Source organism: Dryobates pubescens, chromosome 9, assembly GCF_014839835.1.
Source record: "Dryobates pubescens isolate bDryPub1 chromosome 9, bDryPub1.pri, whole genome shotgun sequence".
NCBI classification, from domain to species: Eukaryota; Metazoa; Chordata; class Aves; order Piciformes; family Picidae; genus Dryobates; species Dryobates pubescens.
Window position 1 is genome coordinate 10334658 of NC_071620.1, and position 16894 is coordinate 10351551.

A 16894-nucleotide genomic window follows, 5' to 3' on the forward strand; every position below is an offset into this window, starting at 1 on the left:
ACCAGGCTGGATGAGGCTCTGGCCAGCCTGTTCTAGTGTGGGGTGTCCCTGCCCATGGCAGGGGGTTTGGAACTAGATGATCCTTGTGGTCCCTTCCAACTCTGACTGATACTAAGCCAATTATTTGCTTTTAATTTACTCATGTTTTACCCATCTAGAAAAAAACCAAAAAATAAATAAAAAAGTCTTGAGGCAAAAGACCCAGGGGAAGTGAGGTTTTGCTGACAAAAGTATGTGAATTTGGAACCAAGTCCTTACTGGAATCCTTGTTAAAGCCAGTGAGGTTTTACTGGGGTGGGGGGTTCAATTCTTTCAATTTAATTCTCACAGAAATTCATCCTTTCCTGTGCATCCTCTCTTCCTGTTTTATGAATTGTACTAAAACATCATGTTTGTGGGTAGGTAGATCCTAGAAGAAATCTGAGCTATGAAGACTGCAATCTCTGAAGCATTAGATCCCCTCCTGCAAGCTGATGAAGCAGCCAAGAGCACAGTTGCAAGTTAAGTGCAATATGAGCTCAGAGACCCAGGCTGCATCTGCACCAGGACAAGACCTGCTCCTCCATCCTGATCTGTGCCCTGGTGCTCTGTACTGCTTCTGCTATTGATGTGTTGGATCAGCTCACAAAGCCCTCTGCACGCACTGCAGCCAGCCCCCACTGCTCTGAATAACAAGCATTTGGGATTTAAATTAGGCTGTGTGAAAGCTAATGTAAACAAATCTTATCTTTTCCTTCAAACAGTGCAAACACTGAGTCAGGAATTGTGTCTCAAAAAGACAGCAGGAACCAAATCTGAGTAACAGACCCCACAGCTGCACGGCACAGAGAATACAGAATACAGAATTAACCAGGTTGGAAAAGACCTTTGAGATCATCAAGTGCAACCTATCACCCAACACCATCTAATCAACTAAACCATGGCACCAAGTGCCTCATCCAATCTTATTTTAAACACTTCCAGTGACAGTGACTCCACCACCTCCCTGGGCAGCACATTCCAATGGCAAATCACTCTTTCTGTGAAGAATTTCTTCCTGACATCCAGCATAAACCTCCCCTGGTGCAGCTTGAGACTGTGTCCTCTTGTTCTGGTGCTGCTTGCCTGGGAGAAGAGACCAACCTCCACCTGGCTACAATTTCCTTTCAGGTAGCTGTCAACAGCAACAAGGTCTCCCCCGAGCCTCCTCTTCTCCAGGCTAAGCAACCCCAGCTCCCTCAGCCTCTCCTCACAGGGCTTGTGCTTCAGACCCCTCCCCAGCTTTGTTGCCCTTCTCTGGACATGTTCCAGAAACTCAACATCTTTCCTAAACTGAGAGGTCCAGAACTGAACACAGGACTCAAGGTGTGGCCTAACCAGTGCTGAGTACAGGGGCAGAATGACCTCCCTGCTCCTGCTGGCCACACTATACCTGATACAGGCCAGTATGAACATGCTTTGCTCTAAGCCATGCCAGTCCATGTGGGCTGGCACAGCCCCATCATGGAAGAGATGAGAGGCCACACTAGAGCCTTTGTGCACCTTTCAGACATGGGATTGTAGGAAGTTGCTTCTATGAACCTTCAGAACTCAGCACAACCCCAGAAATAGCTCCAGCAGCATTCCCTCCAACACAATCCCTCTTCAGAAGGCATGCAACTTCTCATTACTAATTCTACATGCAAGCAGATATTCAGCAATATGTGTTGCCAACACTGGCATGACTTGTAGTGCTAGGAGGTCTTCAAGGCAGGAAGACCTGGCTTTCTGAAATTTCTCAACCCACACCAGTTGCAGGAGAGCCACCACAGAAGGGGACCATTTGGCAAATGCTAGCAAGCAGCTTAGCTATCCAGGCTTCCACTAGCAGGGAATACGGCTGCTGCTGATGCACACACAGAAGTAATTTCTTCACACTTCTTTCTTTTAGCTCTCTTGGGACATCCACACGGACTTTTAGTGGTCTGAGACAGAGGTAATAACATTTCTGAAGACAGATGGAGCTAGTGCCTCTGGTTTTCTAGGACAAGCCCAACTCACCCAGAAACCAGATCAAGACTCAAGAGCATGTTATGCACACACTGTATGACATCCATCAGGGTACAAAGGCACCTGCACCACACACTGCAGCTCCAGTACTCATGACAGCATGGGAACACAGGATGTAACTGGTGAGAGGAAGGGTGTGGGACACAGCCACCACTTACCAACTGCACTGGGACCAACTGAGGTACAGAACTGAAAACAGCCCACTCAGTGCAACACCTCTGTCTAGCCTTACTTCAGGCATCCAGAGGTACCTCGTGGATGGGGGTACCACATGGTCTGGGGGTTGAATATTGGTGAAGCCCACTATATGACTGGGCTTTGTGAACACCTTCGTCAACATCTTTCCTTTCACTCACCTCTACTGTGCCCTTTCCAGAGCTGATGCAGATGACACGTACCCTTGCTGAGGGTCATCTGAGCAGAGGAAGCCAAGTTTGTTGCAGCAAGCTGTTTCCTGTGATCTGCAACCCATGAGCTGGCTCCTGTGGCCAGCTGCTTCTGGGAACATTTCAGGGAGACATGGGTTTTGAGGTACTGCCAAGCCACTCTGCCCACAGCAGCATATGTTACATCGCAATAGATATCCAGTCTGCAGCGTCTTCCAGCATTCCACCTCTCATTTTCTTCCCCTCTGGATGACATGGCATGCCTGAGATGAGCTTAAATACCTCCTCCTACCCCAGAATACCCTGAGAGGTTGTACAAAAGTGGTGTAGAGCATGGATCAGCCTCTAACAAGGCACAACCCACTCATACCACACTACTTCATTCCCTGTAAGGTGTCTGGGAAACTGTATGTGTGGCACAGGAGGGTGTGCTATGGTATGGTAGCACATAGATCAAAGAAGGAGAAATTAAATCCTGCTTAAAGCAAGATACAGCCCAGGCCAGTGCTCTTCTAGGGAGCAAGCTGGGACCCTTAGAGCAGCCTGCAGACAGCTATTCAATTCTGCCCTTTCAGTGCAAATGTTAACACACCACCCTGCACACTGCAACAAGAGCTGCCAGGTAATACTGCCATATGGCCTTTGAAGTCATCTGAAAAAAACAGGGAAAGGGAAATTCTGCAATAGTATCACCAGCACCTTTGCATCCACAAAGCAGAAGGCAAGAGACCTGAACAGAAGACTGAAGTAAAACAAACAAGTTTCCTGTTTTTCCTACTGGTGGCCCAGTGCAAGCACAGATACCCAGACAGGTCAGAAAGGCACCAGCCACACAATTACTGAAATCAGGTTCTTTGTTTAAGTTGATGTGCCTCTGGGCTTGGCCTATTTACAAAAGAGGTGTTAGCCAGGCCTACAGAAAAATCACGACCATAATTAGCATTTTCAGCCATTGCTGCAAATGTGAGGCTTACTAGCAAAATCAACAGCAGCACAGTTTGGCCTCAACCACCGTCTCTCCAGAGAAAACCCCTGGGATACAACCTCTGAAGTACAACAAGCTGATAAATGGAGACATTATCTGGTTTCCCACAGGGAACCCGAGGAAAAAAGCAGCAACTTTTCCGTTTTAGTATTGTAGGACCCACGTCCAGTTTAACACTGGAAAGAAGGGTCTCTCATCTTGTGAGCAATACAGGTAAAACTATCCATGAAGATGCCATCTGTAGCCTTAAACACAGGTCAGGCTTGAGGAGCGATCCTGTACCAGGGCTTGACACATGAAAGTAAGTTTGCCTGCTGCATTCTACCCCCTCCTTTCTCTAAAACTCAGACAGAAGTTTCAACAGCAACAAGCACAACGCACAAGTGTCCACTGCACTTTTAAGTGACTGAGGAGTAATGCAGGCACGACAGACACTCTCTCTCCTCCTCCTATTGATAGTCTTTGTCTTGGCTAAGAATTGCTCCGAAACGAAATTGTCAAGACATCTTCTTGCATACAGTACTCCAAATGTGCTAGAGTTTTGTTGTTGTTGTTGTTTAATTTCTTCTCTTCTACAAAGGGTAAGGCATGTTAGAGTTATGCAGCTTCAAGGGATGCAGGCATAGGGAACTCAACATTCTCTTTCTTGTTGCCAGCCACAAAGACACTACCCCAGATTTATTTATGGGCTCTATTATAAAGTACTCATTTATTCACTCAGATTCTTAGTTTGGGGGGAAATTCTTTTCTGAAACTTCACAGGGTTTTTTTGTTAACACAACATGTTTTTTCCTCCCCTTTACTCATGCCAGCTGCATTTCCAACTAGACCTCAGTAAGTGCACAAAAGCAAAAATGCATCTACTGGATATGTACCACTAAAGCTACCTACTAAAACTATGAAGTTCCTTGACAGAATGAAAACAAAGCTGCAATAAAGCAGGCTAACAAAGCAAACAGTTGTCATCAGTGTCCAACCTCAAGTCATAACTGAGAGATCTGCCCTTAGCACACTTCAGTGGCATTCAGGGATGAGGAAGACAGCTTTAGGCCTTTTCAAATCCTGGTACCTCAGCTTTAAAAGGGAAGAGTCACGATCACCCACAGCAGCTAAAGGGTCAGAAATGCTGTCTCAGCTGCTGCCAGCAGCTGAGGTTCTTCACCGTGCCCTCACCATGCAGAAGGAGCCTTCCACCAACTCCACTGGACTCCAGCTCTCCAACTTCCACAGACACCAGGCTGTATATAATTTCTTGTACATAGGTAAGGTGAAATTAAATAAATGTTCTCCTACAAAAGGTTTTGTAAATGCTCCACTGCTCTATTATTTCTAGTGCAAAGGGATAATCAGACAATAAAATGAAGGAGGCTAAAACCCATGGTAACAGGCTGTTTTCCCTCACTAATTGCTATTTCCATATCTGCTCTGTCACTGCTGCTCCACCTCACTGATATCAATGTTCTCCAAGCCTTCTTCTAACACTTGGAGTAAAACTGGCACCAGCACCTGCATGCTTTCACCCAATACATGCGCTCTTCTGCCTGTTGAATGACAGTCTTGCAGGGCAATGAAAAAGCTAAGGGAAGAAATAGGAAGCAGAGAGCTGAAAGGAGAAAGTGGCATTAAATGGAAAAAAGAAGTGGAATAGGAAAAAAAAAAAACCACACAGGAAAATGAGGGAGTGGGGTGGAAAGCTGGGGAAGGGGAGTAAGTGGTATAGAAGTTGTTCATCTTTACTTTTTAGAGGTTATTTAATGTCAGCATATGGCAGGGAACTGAAGAGCAAGAACAACAGTGAAGTTTTCTAGGTTAATAGTTTCCTTAATATTCCCACAGGATTCTTTACTACTCTAAACATAGCACAGAGGAAAAAAAATATGATTCAAGTAGATCATCATCAGGAGTAGGTTCAAGAAAGAGTTCTTTCTACCTCCCCCAGTCTGCTTTCTCTCTTGGACTTGAAAAATACCCAGAGTTCTTATGCAGTATGAATGATGACACTCACATTATAATTTGGAGTGTGCAGTCTTGACAACACGGGCAGTGGGAACAGAAGAAGGAAAAAAAAAAAAAAGGAAAGAAAAAACCAAAAAGAGCTTTCAGTCACTTTAAAAGAAAATGTTTTGAGTTGTATTTGTTATGTTTCCAGCTAATTTTTCAACGTCTACTACAAACCCCTAGCAGAAACATCCTTCACTGCATGCTTGCTTGCAGTGCAAGAGTCTACTGATTAAAGTTGTTCTAAGTCCTTCAGTGTGCTTAAGAAATTTCAAGTACTTTGGGAATTTAGCAGAAAGCTGAAGGCCTGAATCTTGAGTTAATGTTTGTATTTGCACTGTGCTATCTACCCTCTCTCACTACATGAAAACTACTTGGAGCTTGTGAGGTCTCTTCAGGTAACATCTGGTGTCAAAGGAGAGACTGTCAACAGCATTTCATTACTTGCTGCACATTGTACTCATTTCCATCACTTACAGAAGGGAAATGACAACTAGGCACAACAGGAAAAAACCTGAGCTATGAGCAGGAAACAGAATATCTTGTTTTGACTACTAAGGTAAGGAAAGATAAATAGTGGAAAATTTCCCTCATAGGGATCTTAACAAACGTGGATCATTTGACAAGCATTCCTCACCACTGTTTTTATAAGGTCAGGCCACCTGTTAGACTGTCAGAGTAGCCTCAATATCTTAAATACCAAGGGTCCAATCAAGGAAGAAAACAAGAGTTAGCTTTACTTGAGAAGGTCTTTAAGTAGACATAATTGCAGGGTTCTATTTTGCTTTTGTAAATACTGCCAGAGTAGCAACTGACAACTGTAAGACAAGAAACGTGACTTTTGAGGGACAGAAAAGAGTGTTTATTTGTTCATTCTTATGTGGGTTAGCAGCTAAAGCCAAGCATGGAGCTGAGTAGAGGCTCCTATTAAAGGCTACCCAAAATACCATTGTAAACTATTTTCTTTAGGCTAAATTCAGCAGAATGTGTGGTGCTGGTACCAGCTTGCTGCAGTTTTTAAGAAGCATCGACCATTAGACTATTTTGCTTATGTGCATTTATTAAGAAATTATGAAGCTTTGAAACTGAACCCAAATCTCACATAGCTTTACCACAGAAGTGCAACAAGTGTTTGCTGCCAGTGACAGGACAGCAGCAGCATTTTTGCCTGGTTTCTGTCCCATGGTTGCTGTACACTGCAACTACTCCCATGTTCGCAGCACGTAGTTCTGCAGCTGTTCCCACTATCAGTTATAGACCAACTCTACAAAGCCTGTCTGTAAGCTATGCTATTTGCACAAACTTTCCCCTCCTTTCACTGAAAATTCTTACTCACTGGCTGTTCCAGTTGCAATTTAAGTAACTGGTGATGAAAATCAAATATCCTCATACTCTGAAAACAGAGTTTTCAAGGAGCAGAGACGCAGTCTTCTGCTGGCTCTGCTCAGCCACCAGGTATCACTAACTATGCCAGCAACAAAATTCAAGGCTGTTTTGTGTTTATGTCTGACAAGCCAGATAAAATAATATGTTCTTAAAGATGCTTAATAAAGTAGCTGAAAGGTAATCATTACCCAGACTCATCATTTGCACATGAAAGGTGGAGCAGAGAAGTTACAGTAATTTGTTGCCAGACTTCACTAGAACAAACAACTCCATTTTATTTATCTCCAGATATCAAAGGACTTGAGTGGGACAGAGATTACTTGGCTTGACAAGCTTTCAAAGACCACTCCAGCTCAAAACCAGATACATTTTTGAGGGGAAAACATGAAAGGATTAATTTAAGCCTCATAGCAATTCCTATTACACTAGCATGAAATCTACCAACATCCTCTAATCTTGTCAAAGCTAAGACAAGATACTTTGCCTCCCTTCCAAATCCAATGGCATTGCACGTTTCCAAGGGCTACGAGCAGTCAAGTTCCTCCTCCCAGCAAGCAGAGGCTTCATGGCAGTGCTAAATCTCTTTAAATGTGCTGTGGTCCTGCCCATCCCATGCAAGCTCCTCACTCGTACAGCTAGGTTTCTGCCGAAGAGCAGGCTCGGAGAGCTCAACCGTAGGATTACAACAGTACCAGGGCAGAGGAAACAGAGTAGCAGCCCTGAGACAGTCTGACCAACAGCAGAGACGCATCCTCCAGTGTGCCCACGAGACACGTAATATCAGAACTGTTTCTTCTCCTTGTTTCCTTGCCCCACCCCACTCCTCTTATACAGGAGCTGATACTCTGAAGACCTCAAGCTGCCTTCTCTGCACCCTCATTTTACTCCCTCAGACTCATGTAAGACCATGGTGAGAATCAGTGGAGCTTAATCAAGAGCAAGAACAGAAGCAGTTCAGTATTTCCCCTCAACATGTGCTACAACCTGCTTTATTATATAATAAATCAGAAGCCTTTAAAAGCAGCTGTAAAATCACTTTGTCCTCGTTTGGAAATGCAACATTTTGAGAAGACAAAGTCAATGCCTTTGCTGTAAAACAAGCAGGAAGGTTACTGAAGAACCAAAAAGATGTGAAAGAACTCAACTCACGCTTTTCCATCTGTACGCACTCTGAAGGTCTGAGCAGAGTTAGAGGTTTTAGGTAGCTGGAAATAGGTTTCATTTTAGTTGCTGTCTCAAAGCCAGTTTTTGTGTTTAACACATGTGGTTAGACAGCCAACCACCATTCCTGGGGATTATCTGCTTAGAGTATGAAAGACAATAAAACAATCCAACATCAGTTTTTCAGTCAGACTTGGGCATGATTCCCATTAGCACATTTTTATTTTAAAACTGAGGGTGATTGCTCTGATTTTATAATAACAAGGAAGCTAGGCACAGATGTTGGTACTTAAAGCAGACCAGAACTCTGCCAGGTAAATAACAAATTGCAGAGTTATGAACTGCTTCTGAACATGCCAAAATATGCTGCATGGCACAGCAGTTTAAATACATTAGTCACTGCATGCAGCTGAAGAAAAACAGTGTCTTCCAATCTTCAATTTAACATAAACTAAAACAAGTCAAATCCAAATCCCAACCAGGTAGATGCACATCTTCTCCTGTTGATTTTGGATCAAGTTTTAAGTGAGAACTGATGGTAGACAGCAGCTCGAGGAGAAAAGGGAAAAAAGCAACAACTGGTGTTTGGTACTGCTTTACCGACAGTAATGCACTATTAAAATACAGCTACAAAAGAGAAGACACTTACAGCAAGTTTCTGAAGATGATACTTAATGGCTTTTTAGACACAATCAGTTTTCCAGACCACAAAATAGGAGATCAAAAGACATCAGCCTTATCCAACGTCAGGCCACCTCAATTAACAGCTGCAGTTCATTTGCGGTATTTACTACATTATGATGGAAGGCCCTGCTCCAGTTAGCTGAAGAGAGTGTTTCAGATTTATTTGCTGTCAGGATACTCTTCAGATTATATTTTTTTTCCCTTTTCCTTTTAAAGTTGCTGCAAGAAGTATGATAATTGACAAAGTTATGCTCACATAAAGATCCAGCTTCTGCCACCCCAGCACTTCACCTGTACCTTACTACTAAGGCTTACCATGAAACCATTTCAGCCTTTAGAAAGCTTTACAGTTTGTTGACAGGAGGATTGTGAATCTGATCTAGAATCTGCCTGAGGATTGACAAAGTGCTCCCACATTCATTAACTGACTGTTATTTTCATGGAAGTTACTTACAAGCAATACAAACACCAATACTATACAAATACAAACCTGCTGATTCAGAGGGACAGTAGCTGTGTTCCTGGAACAGCCACATGCATGATCACAGTCCCTACTGACATTCTGTGTCTTGTCAAGACTGCCTGAGTGTCTGAGTAAGCTTTTTATTTCTCCAAACCCCTAACACCTTCAGATTTTCCTTGATGACTTTTCTGCTGAAGGATACGTTTTCACCAGCTGATTTATAGGAGCAAGGCCACTTGCAGAAACTCAGGCAAAGCAAGCAAAGATCCAAAACCTCAATCCACTTATGTGGACACATCTCCAGTTACAACAGGGATACAAAACAAAAAGGCTGCTCTGAAGGAGATTTCATTTGACCTAGGCCTGGGATTGTGCTGAGGCATGGCAGGCTGCTCACCACCTCTCTCATCTCCTTTGATACTTGAGCCACAGCAGGTTTTCTGCTGCTGCCCATGCAAACTCTAAATCTCGAAGAGCAGTAGGAAGCGAAGGTCTGTTCAGCAGCAGCCTCCATTACTTCTCCCAAAATCAGAGTCATTAGTCTGAATGTACAGTTAGAGCCACATATCACTCCATTCACTACACTTGCTGCAATTTTGCATCTTGGTCCACGACCTACCTCTTTTCCTTGGAAAAAAGTGCAACTCAGAGTACTTGCAGAGCCATCAGCATGTTCATTTTGCAACACTTCCCTGACCTTCTGAACTTTCTAGGTTAAACACACCATAGTAGGCAACCCAAGAAAAAGAAATCCCTGATACCTGGTAGACCTCCCACCACTTAGATCCTTATACCCCACTTGTGAAGTTCAAGGAGTTATTTCAGGCAGCATTAATATGCAGAAGTCATAATTCTGCTATTTATTCCATTCTATTTAAGAGCTTCCTATACAGCATAGTTTGAATGTATGCTCTGCCTGTAGGAGATAGGCATTAAAGCAAGATTTGACAGCAGTACCATTCTATTTGATCACATAAGGAAAAAAACACTTGCAGTATATAATACTAACTCCTTTGGGTTTTTCTGTTCTTTGTTTCTGCTTGAATTCTTAGCTTACACTTACATATTTTTGCAGTATTCGAGAGTGTCTTAAAAGTTCTGGTTTAAATCAGACACAGGACAAATAGAATCTTAAAAACATGGTGACCAACTGCATCATCAGATAAACTCTTCCTTCGTGCATGCCTTGGCTAGAGAGCAAGTCAAACACATCCGTAATTCCTTGCATTGTTCTAAGGTCTTTGGGACATCATCCCTTCCCCTGCAGCAGGCATCTTGCACTGAGAGTTCTGGATATAGCTGGTATCAGTTACAGCCAAGTGAGTAAATTCTTGGGCTCAAAGCATCAGCTGATATAAATCACTACTGTGCCAGTGAAATCAAAAGAGCCACGTCAGTTTATAACACAAGACATGACCCACACTTGCAGCCTGGGAAAGCAAGTCAAAGGAAAACCATCTTTTCTTTTTATAGCCTGGTTCTCTAATTAGGGCTTTTGCCTGCACTGTAATTTGGGGGGGGGGAGGGGGGAGGGAGGTGGAGAAGCGGGGCGAAAGAAGCACCACATACTTTCAGCAGACGGATCACTATGAGCTATAAACTCAAACACAACTTGTAAACATCACAGAGCCTTCAAGACTCCAAAAAACTATGGAAAAAAAATTGTTGCAAGCATGCTGGGAATGGCAATTCAGGTCCTTAGTAAAAAGGCTGGCTAGCAAGCAGTGACATCCCTTGCCTGGGGAGAGAATGGCTACCATGATTCCAAAGAATCTGGGGCTCAGGAGCCTTGAAATAAAGATGGAAGTGGAATAAAATAGCCATCCCATAGCTGGACACCAACCTGAGATGCAAGAGTGAATGTGTGGCTTGCTTCTGGAAACAAGTGAGGGAAACCATTTTGAGCTGATAAAGTGCAAAACTAAGCTCAGATAAAAAACAACTGGATAAACAAAAATCAAAGTAGCTGCTTGATTATTGTTCAAAGAATAAGTTAATTATTTTGCCACTCTGGGAACAAACAAGTTAAGCTGTTTAAACATGACTGTATAATTCACTTGACAAGACAAAGGCTAACCCAGATATAAACTAGGAAAACAGATAAGATGACTAATCATGCACTTGATAAACAGCTTGCTCTGCTAGAGAAAGACCTAAACTTCAACTATTCAGTCCTTCCATGCCTGCCTACTTCTGCCCAGTTTTCTCAAACCCTCTGTACTCTATAAAACTGCAAGAATGACCTTGGATAGCCACTTCCCAGGACTTCAACCTAAGGACAACAATTCCTGACCCAACAGGCTAGAGAGGCCATGTTCTGCAGTCTCCTTCAGAGTCATCCAAGAGGACTGCTCTTTTATTTTACTAGCATCCCTTTCAGCTTAATTTCTTGTCTCTGAAGTCAGTTTAGGGCGTGAGCTGAAGCACTGCAGGCACACCACATTGGCCCAGATGGCACAATGATTTCTGGGTGCTAGTCACCTTGTTTTCCAATGCAGGTTTCCAACAGAAGGACCAGCATTGCTCTGTCACCCCAGCCTGAAGACAGGGGAAGCAGCAAGGAAACAAAAGAGAAAGAGACAAACAAGATTTCAGTAACTCCTGTTATTGTGGAAGGGAATAAATTTCTACAGGCTTCTTCTCAGAAAAGGAAATGGACATGATTGTTTGTGAGCAGCCACAAGCATGAATCTCAAATGCTAACCTCAGGAGTCCCTTATTAAAGGTGCCATTAATCAAAGTGATGGTCCAGAATTTACTGTTCACTTTAGCTTTATAGAGGGAGTGTAGGAGAATGTGTGTTGGGAAAGCTTTCAGGCTTTGTCACAAATGAGGAATCGTGGGCCTGCCTTCTCTCTTGTATGAGCTTCCTTGTTAGAATGAATCTTTCCACTGAACAACAGGTAAAACAATTATTTTTTTTAAGCAAATACTGCACCTTTCCATTAAGGTTACAAGTTATAAACCTCCACAACTAGCACACATCTCCTACTGGAGAAGGATAATATTTTTTCCAGATGTAGTCAAAAGTTTTCTCATGTTCCTGCCCCAGTGATCAGCATTTCAGTGGCAACCCCCCTCCCAGCAGAGAGTCAGGGCTACTCAGTGGCTTGAGCAGTCTGCCCAAGCAGAACAAGGACAGCTGCATTTTGAACAGGGCTGATACGCAGACACTAATAAACTGATGCAGGTATGACAAAGTCATGCAAGGGGCTTCTCATGATCTACCCTGCCGTGAACATTCACAAGCCCTAGCAGGCACTGCAGAAGGGAGACTTAGTAGGACTTGCACCTGCCTTCATATTTTCTGCACAAGAAGGGAGAGCTAGCAATGCAAGTCCTCTTCCATAGACATTCCCACTCATCTGACAGACACACAAGCAAAACAAACTGCTCTAGACCCTCTTCTCCACTGCTTCATTGGAGCACTTCTTCCCTTCTAAAAGAAGGTGGCAGCTAACATACTTTGAATGGGCAGGGCCACACAGCCCTCAATTGTTACCTGACAACATGGAATTGAACCACACACACCAGCTCACACCAACAAGCATGCTGGAGCCTCCTGCTAAATCCTTATCAGTAGAAACACCCACACAGCAGAGTAAAGGCCAACAAAGCTACACAACTGCTCCAAGTCTCTGATCAAGTCTCATTTCTGATTCTGCTACTGACAAGGTTTTAGTTCTAAAAGCCCTGTGCTATAAATCACTATATGACAGAAGAAAACTGTGGAGGTACTGCTAACAGTATTAGGTTCCCCTGGGATTTAAGGAGCTCTGTGAGGAAGGCACACTGTTATAAAAAACAATCCCCATCTGAAGCAACTGCCAAACATGGTCTTTAAAGAGAAGGCTTCAGATATCTGCAATAAAAGCTTGACAACACACAGCCACTTAAATCTGATGTCATCTGACATTTGTGCAATTCTGCCCAAGGTTCGCTTGATGACTCAAAATGGGAAGATTCAACACTTCTTAGTGCAAGGATAGAGAGGAGAATCATTTGTCTGTCAGCCAGGACGACATAGTCAAACAAGACCTCATTTATGACTCATTTATGGTTGTTGGTTTTTTTAATAATTACCTATCTATGTGCCTTCACACGCTACACAGACATGAATCATTTGAGGATGACACTCTCAAGATTGGTAGATAATATTTCTACATGTGAAGCAGCAGCTGCTCACAGCTCCCTCAAACGAGTGGAGCGCTATAGCGGCATGCACTCCCAGCAGTACAAGATACGCTCCTCTCAGAGATGAAGGGGCTCATGGTGATTCCCAGCGTGTTATCCTTCAAACATCTTACAAGCAGCAATGCAGTCTGTCTACTTCCCCTGCAATCATGCCACTCTGGCAAGTTGCAATGAAGTGCCAGAGAGGAGTGAGAAGGCTCTTGCATCACTTCAGCCTTTAATTGATGGGCACAAATCCACTCCTCTTCACCCTGCTGCAGGACACTTTGAGGCACCAAAATGAAATTGCATCTTACCTTGTCTTTGTATAAAAACCCTGAGCAGTGGATGAGCACTCGAAACAGCCTTGAAGAAGTTGTCATCATTATTAATAGGGAGAAGGTCTCCATGCACATCAGCATATCCGATCATCACTTCCAGGTTGGCTATGTGATGAATGTGAAGAATTAGTTTGTAGAAGTCTTCAAACTTTCCCGGCTTGTAGCGATCCAGGGAGAACCTTCTGAACTCTGCCCCAAACTGCAAGAGAAAACAAACACAGACTCTGTTGTCATACATCAACACAACCCAATGCTCTAGCCTGGCATTTGAACATGGTGTACAGAATCACCAAGGTTGGAAGAGACCTCAAAGATCATCAAGTCCAACCTGTCACCAGACCTCATGACTAAACCATGGCACCAAGTGCCACGTCCAATCCCCTCTTAAACACCTCCAGGGATGGTGACTCCACCACCTCCCTGGGCAGCACATTCCAACGGCAAACGACTCTCTCAGTGAAGAACTTTCTCCTCACCTCGAGCCTAAACTTCCCCTGGCACAGCTTGAGACTGTGTCCTCTTGTTCTGGTGCTGGTTGCCTGGGAGAAGAAACCAACTCCCTCCTGGCTACAACCACCCTTCAGGTAGCTGTAGACAGCAATAAAGTCTCCCCTCAGCCTCCTCTTCTCCAGGCTAAACAATCCCAGCTCCCTCAGCCTCTCCTCACAGGGCTGTGCTCAAGGCCTTTCCCCAGCCTTGTTGCCCTTCTCTGGACACATTCAAGAGTCTCAATGACCCTTCTTAAACTGAGAGGCCCAGAACTGGACATAGTACTCAAGGTGTGGCCTAACCAATGCAGAGTACAGGGGCACAATGACTTCCCTGCTCCTGCTGGCCATACTATTCTTGATGCATGCCAGGATGCCATTGGCCTTCTTGGCCACCTAGGCACACTGCTGGCTCATGTTCAGCCAGCTGTCAGCACCCCCAGGTCCCTTTCTGTTTGGCAGCACTCCAGCCACTCTGACCCCAGCCTGTAGCTCTGCATGGGGTTGCCATGGCCAAAGTGCAGCATCAGTACTTCACCTCTTTCATTCTTCCTATGATGAATATAGCCACAAAGTGACCCTTTCAAAACTACAAATGGCCTTTTAGGTCCTCACATTAGAGCACAACCATGCCTACCAAGATATAATCCTACTTGACAGTAGATATGCTCAAGTGTGCCACCTTAAAAGAAAGTGCATTTTTAAATCACTAAGCCTTTATTAAATCCTCTAGAGGATAATTGCATTTGTAGGATTTAACTTTGAAGTTCCACAATTCATTACCATCATCTTGGGCATCCACAGGACCATTCTTCTCCAAAACAGAACCATTCCCTCTACTGCTTTCAAAAGAAGTTAATTACTCAGCTATTCAAACCCTATAAAAATTCTTTGCACATTCTGTCATCAATACCAATGGGATCTCAACTACAAGACCTTAAAAGAAGTGTGGCATGCAAGCACACAGCTTGTCATTAGAAAATGCACTCACTCTCCATGACCCCTAATTTCCTCATAATCCATACAGAAGGAGGAGAGCTCTTACTCTAAGTTAGTTTTCATGGGTTTAAGTTTTCTATCACTCCACTCTTTTTTTATGAGCTTAACAGACAATTAAGTGGCTGTTAAAATCATATATATGTGTGTGTGTGTGTGTATATATATATATATAAATTACATGGAGGTGGTGTAACTGGGCTCAACTGAAAATGTTACAAACCCATGAAATTATTTTAAGTCAGAAACTGATTAAGAAAAGGTTTTCAACAAACCTTATTTCTGATACTAGAAACTAAATATTCTACTAACAGGAGGGAAAAAATAGATTTTCTAATTAAGGAAATTATGAGTAAAAATAGGCATCTAGTAGCTTTAATCATCTTTAATCATTATCTGAAGGGGGCCTACAAGAAGGCTGGGGAGGGACTTCTCAGGATCTCAGGTAGTGATAGGACTAGGGGGAATGGAATGAAGCTGGAGGTGGGGAGATTCAGGCTGGACGTGAGGAGGAAGTTCTTCACTGTGAGAGTGGTTAAGCCCCGGAATGGGTTGTCCAGGGAGGTGGTTGAGGCCCCGTCCCTGGAGGTGTTTAAGACCAGGCTGGATGAGGTTCTGGGCAGCCTGATCTAGTGTGGGGTGTCCCTGCCCATGGCAGAGGGGTTGGAACTAGATGATCCTTGTGGTCCCTTCCAATCCTGACTGATACTATGATACTATGATCTTGCTGGTACATCTAATTTCATAATTCAGATTGTATAGTACTAGTTAACTACTGTTCATTAATTGAACCTCTAAAACCATGCTAACTCAACTCCTAAAATTATGGAACCACATTCACAAAGAAATAAATTTTTAAAATTTAAAAAAGAAGGGAGTCTGTGACTAGGATTTCATGGAACTTCTAATTTCCAAAGTCAGGGTAAGGAACCAGACAAAACTAACATGAAAACAAAGGGGGTGGGGGTGTCAAATGAGACTTCCCTATAGATAAATTCTTCTTCAAAATAAAGAATGACTTCCTTAGAGATTCTCAGATGTTAAATCAACTATATATGCAAGCCACTCTTGCTCAGACTAACAAAAAGTATGAATCATCACCATAATCATCTTCAAGCAAAAAAAAAAAAAGAGAGAGAGTTAAAGAAAAAGACAGCAACAAACCCTCCTGGCTTTGGGTGCAAGGGTGTTCTCAAATTACTTCCACAGTTATGAAAATCCCACTCTTCGTCATCAAAGCCTAGTTGTGACCATCTGAAAGCTTGTTTAGTCAAATTACACTGCTTGTTTGTAATATTAACTGCTAGTTCCAGTTTGGATTTCAATTCAGAGTGCCCATCCAAATGCACAAAAGCTGAATGAACCACAGCTGGTTCCAATGGAGGAGAAACAGTCCTCCTTTGTCCTCCACTCCCTGCTTCTCTCCAGAAAAATCCAAGCAGCAGCTTACTTCTGTTGACACAATTTAAGCTGAAAAAATGCTTAAGTCTGTTTTATTTGAAGAGTATCTGAAAGTTTGCTTTTTCCTAGATTCAAACAAAAAGCAACCATCTTGACGTGACTAGTTTAATATCTACATAGTAAACTAACAGGGCAGGAACAAGATCTTTGTAGGCTTCTAGAGATGCATTTCCTGGCCTGCACACCTATTCTATGCTATGCTATGCTATGCTATGCTATACCTGAACAGGAACACAGGATTCCTTTGGCCAAAGGGCCGGGCCAGGGTATTCAAATGTCTAGCCCAGTATTCACTTGTTTACTGCACAGACAATTGGTTATAGAATGGTTTAGGACAGAAGGGA

At 43.3% G+C, this 16894-nt stretch overlaps 1 protein-coding gene across 1 annotated transcript in view; it reads right to left on the reverse strand.

Moving 5' to 3' along the window:
- Positions 1 to 16894, reverse strand: part of PARD6G (par-6 family cell polarity regulator gamma) — a 79072-nt gene that overhangs the window by 49555 nt on the left and 12623 nt on the right. The window contains exon 2 of the mRNA XM_054164381.1: positions 13582 to 13804. Coding sequence (XP_054020356.1) covers positions 13582 to 13804 — 223 coding nt within the window. The remainder of the gene's footprint in view (positions 1 to 13581; positions 13805 to 16894) is intronic.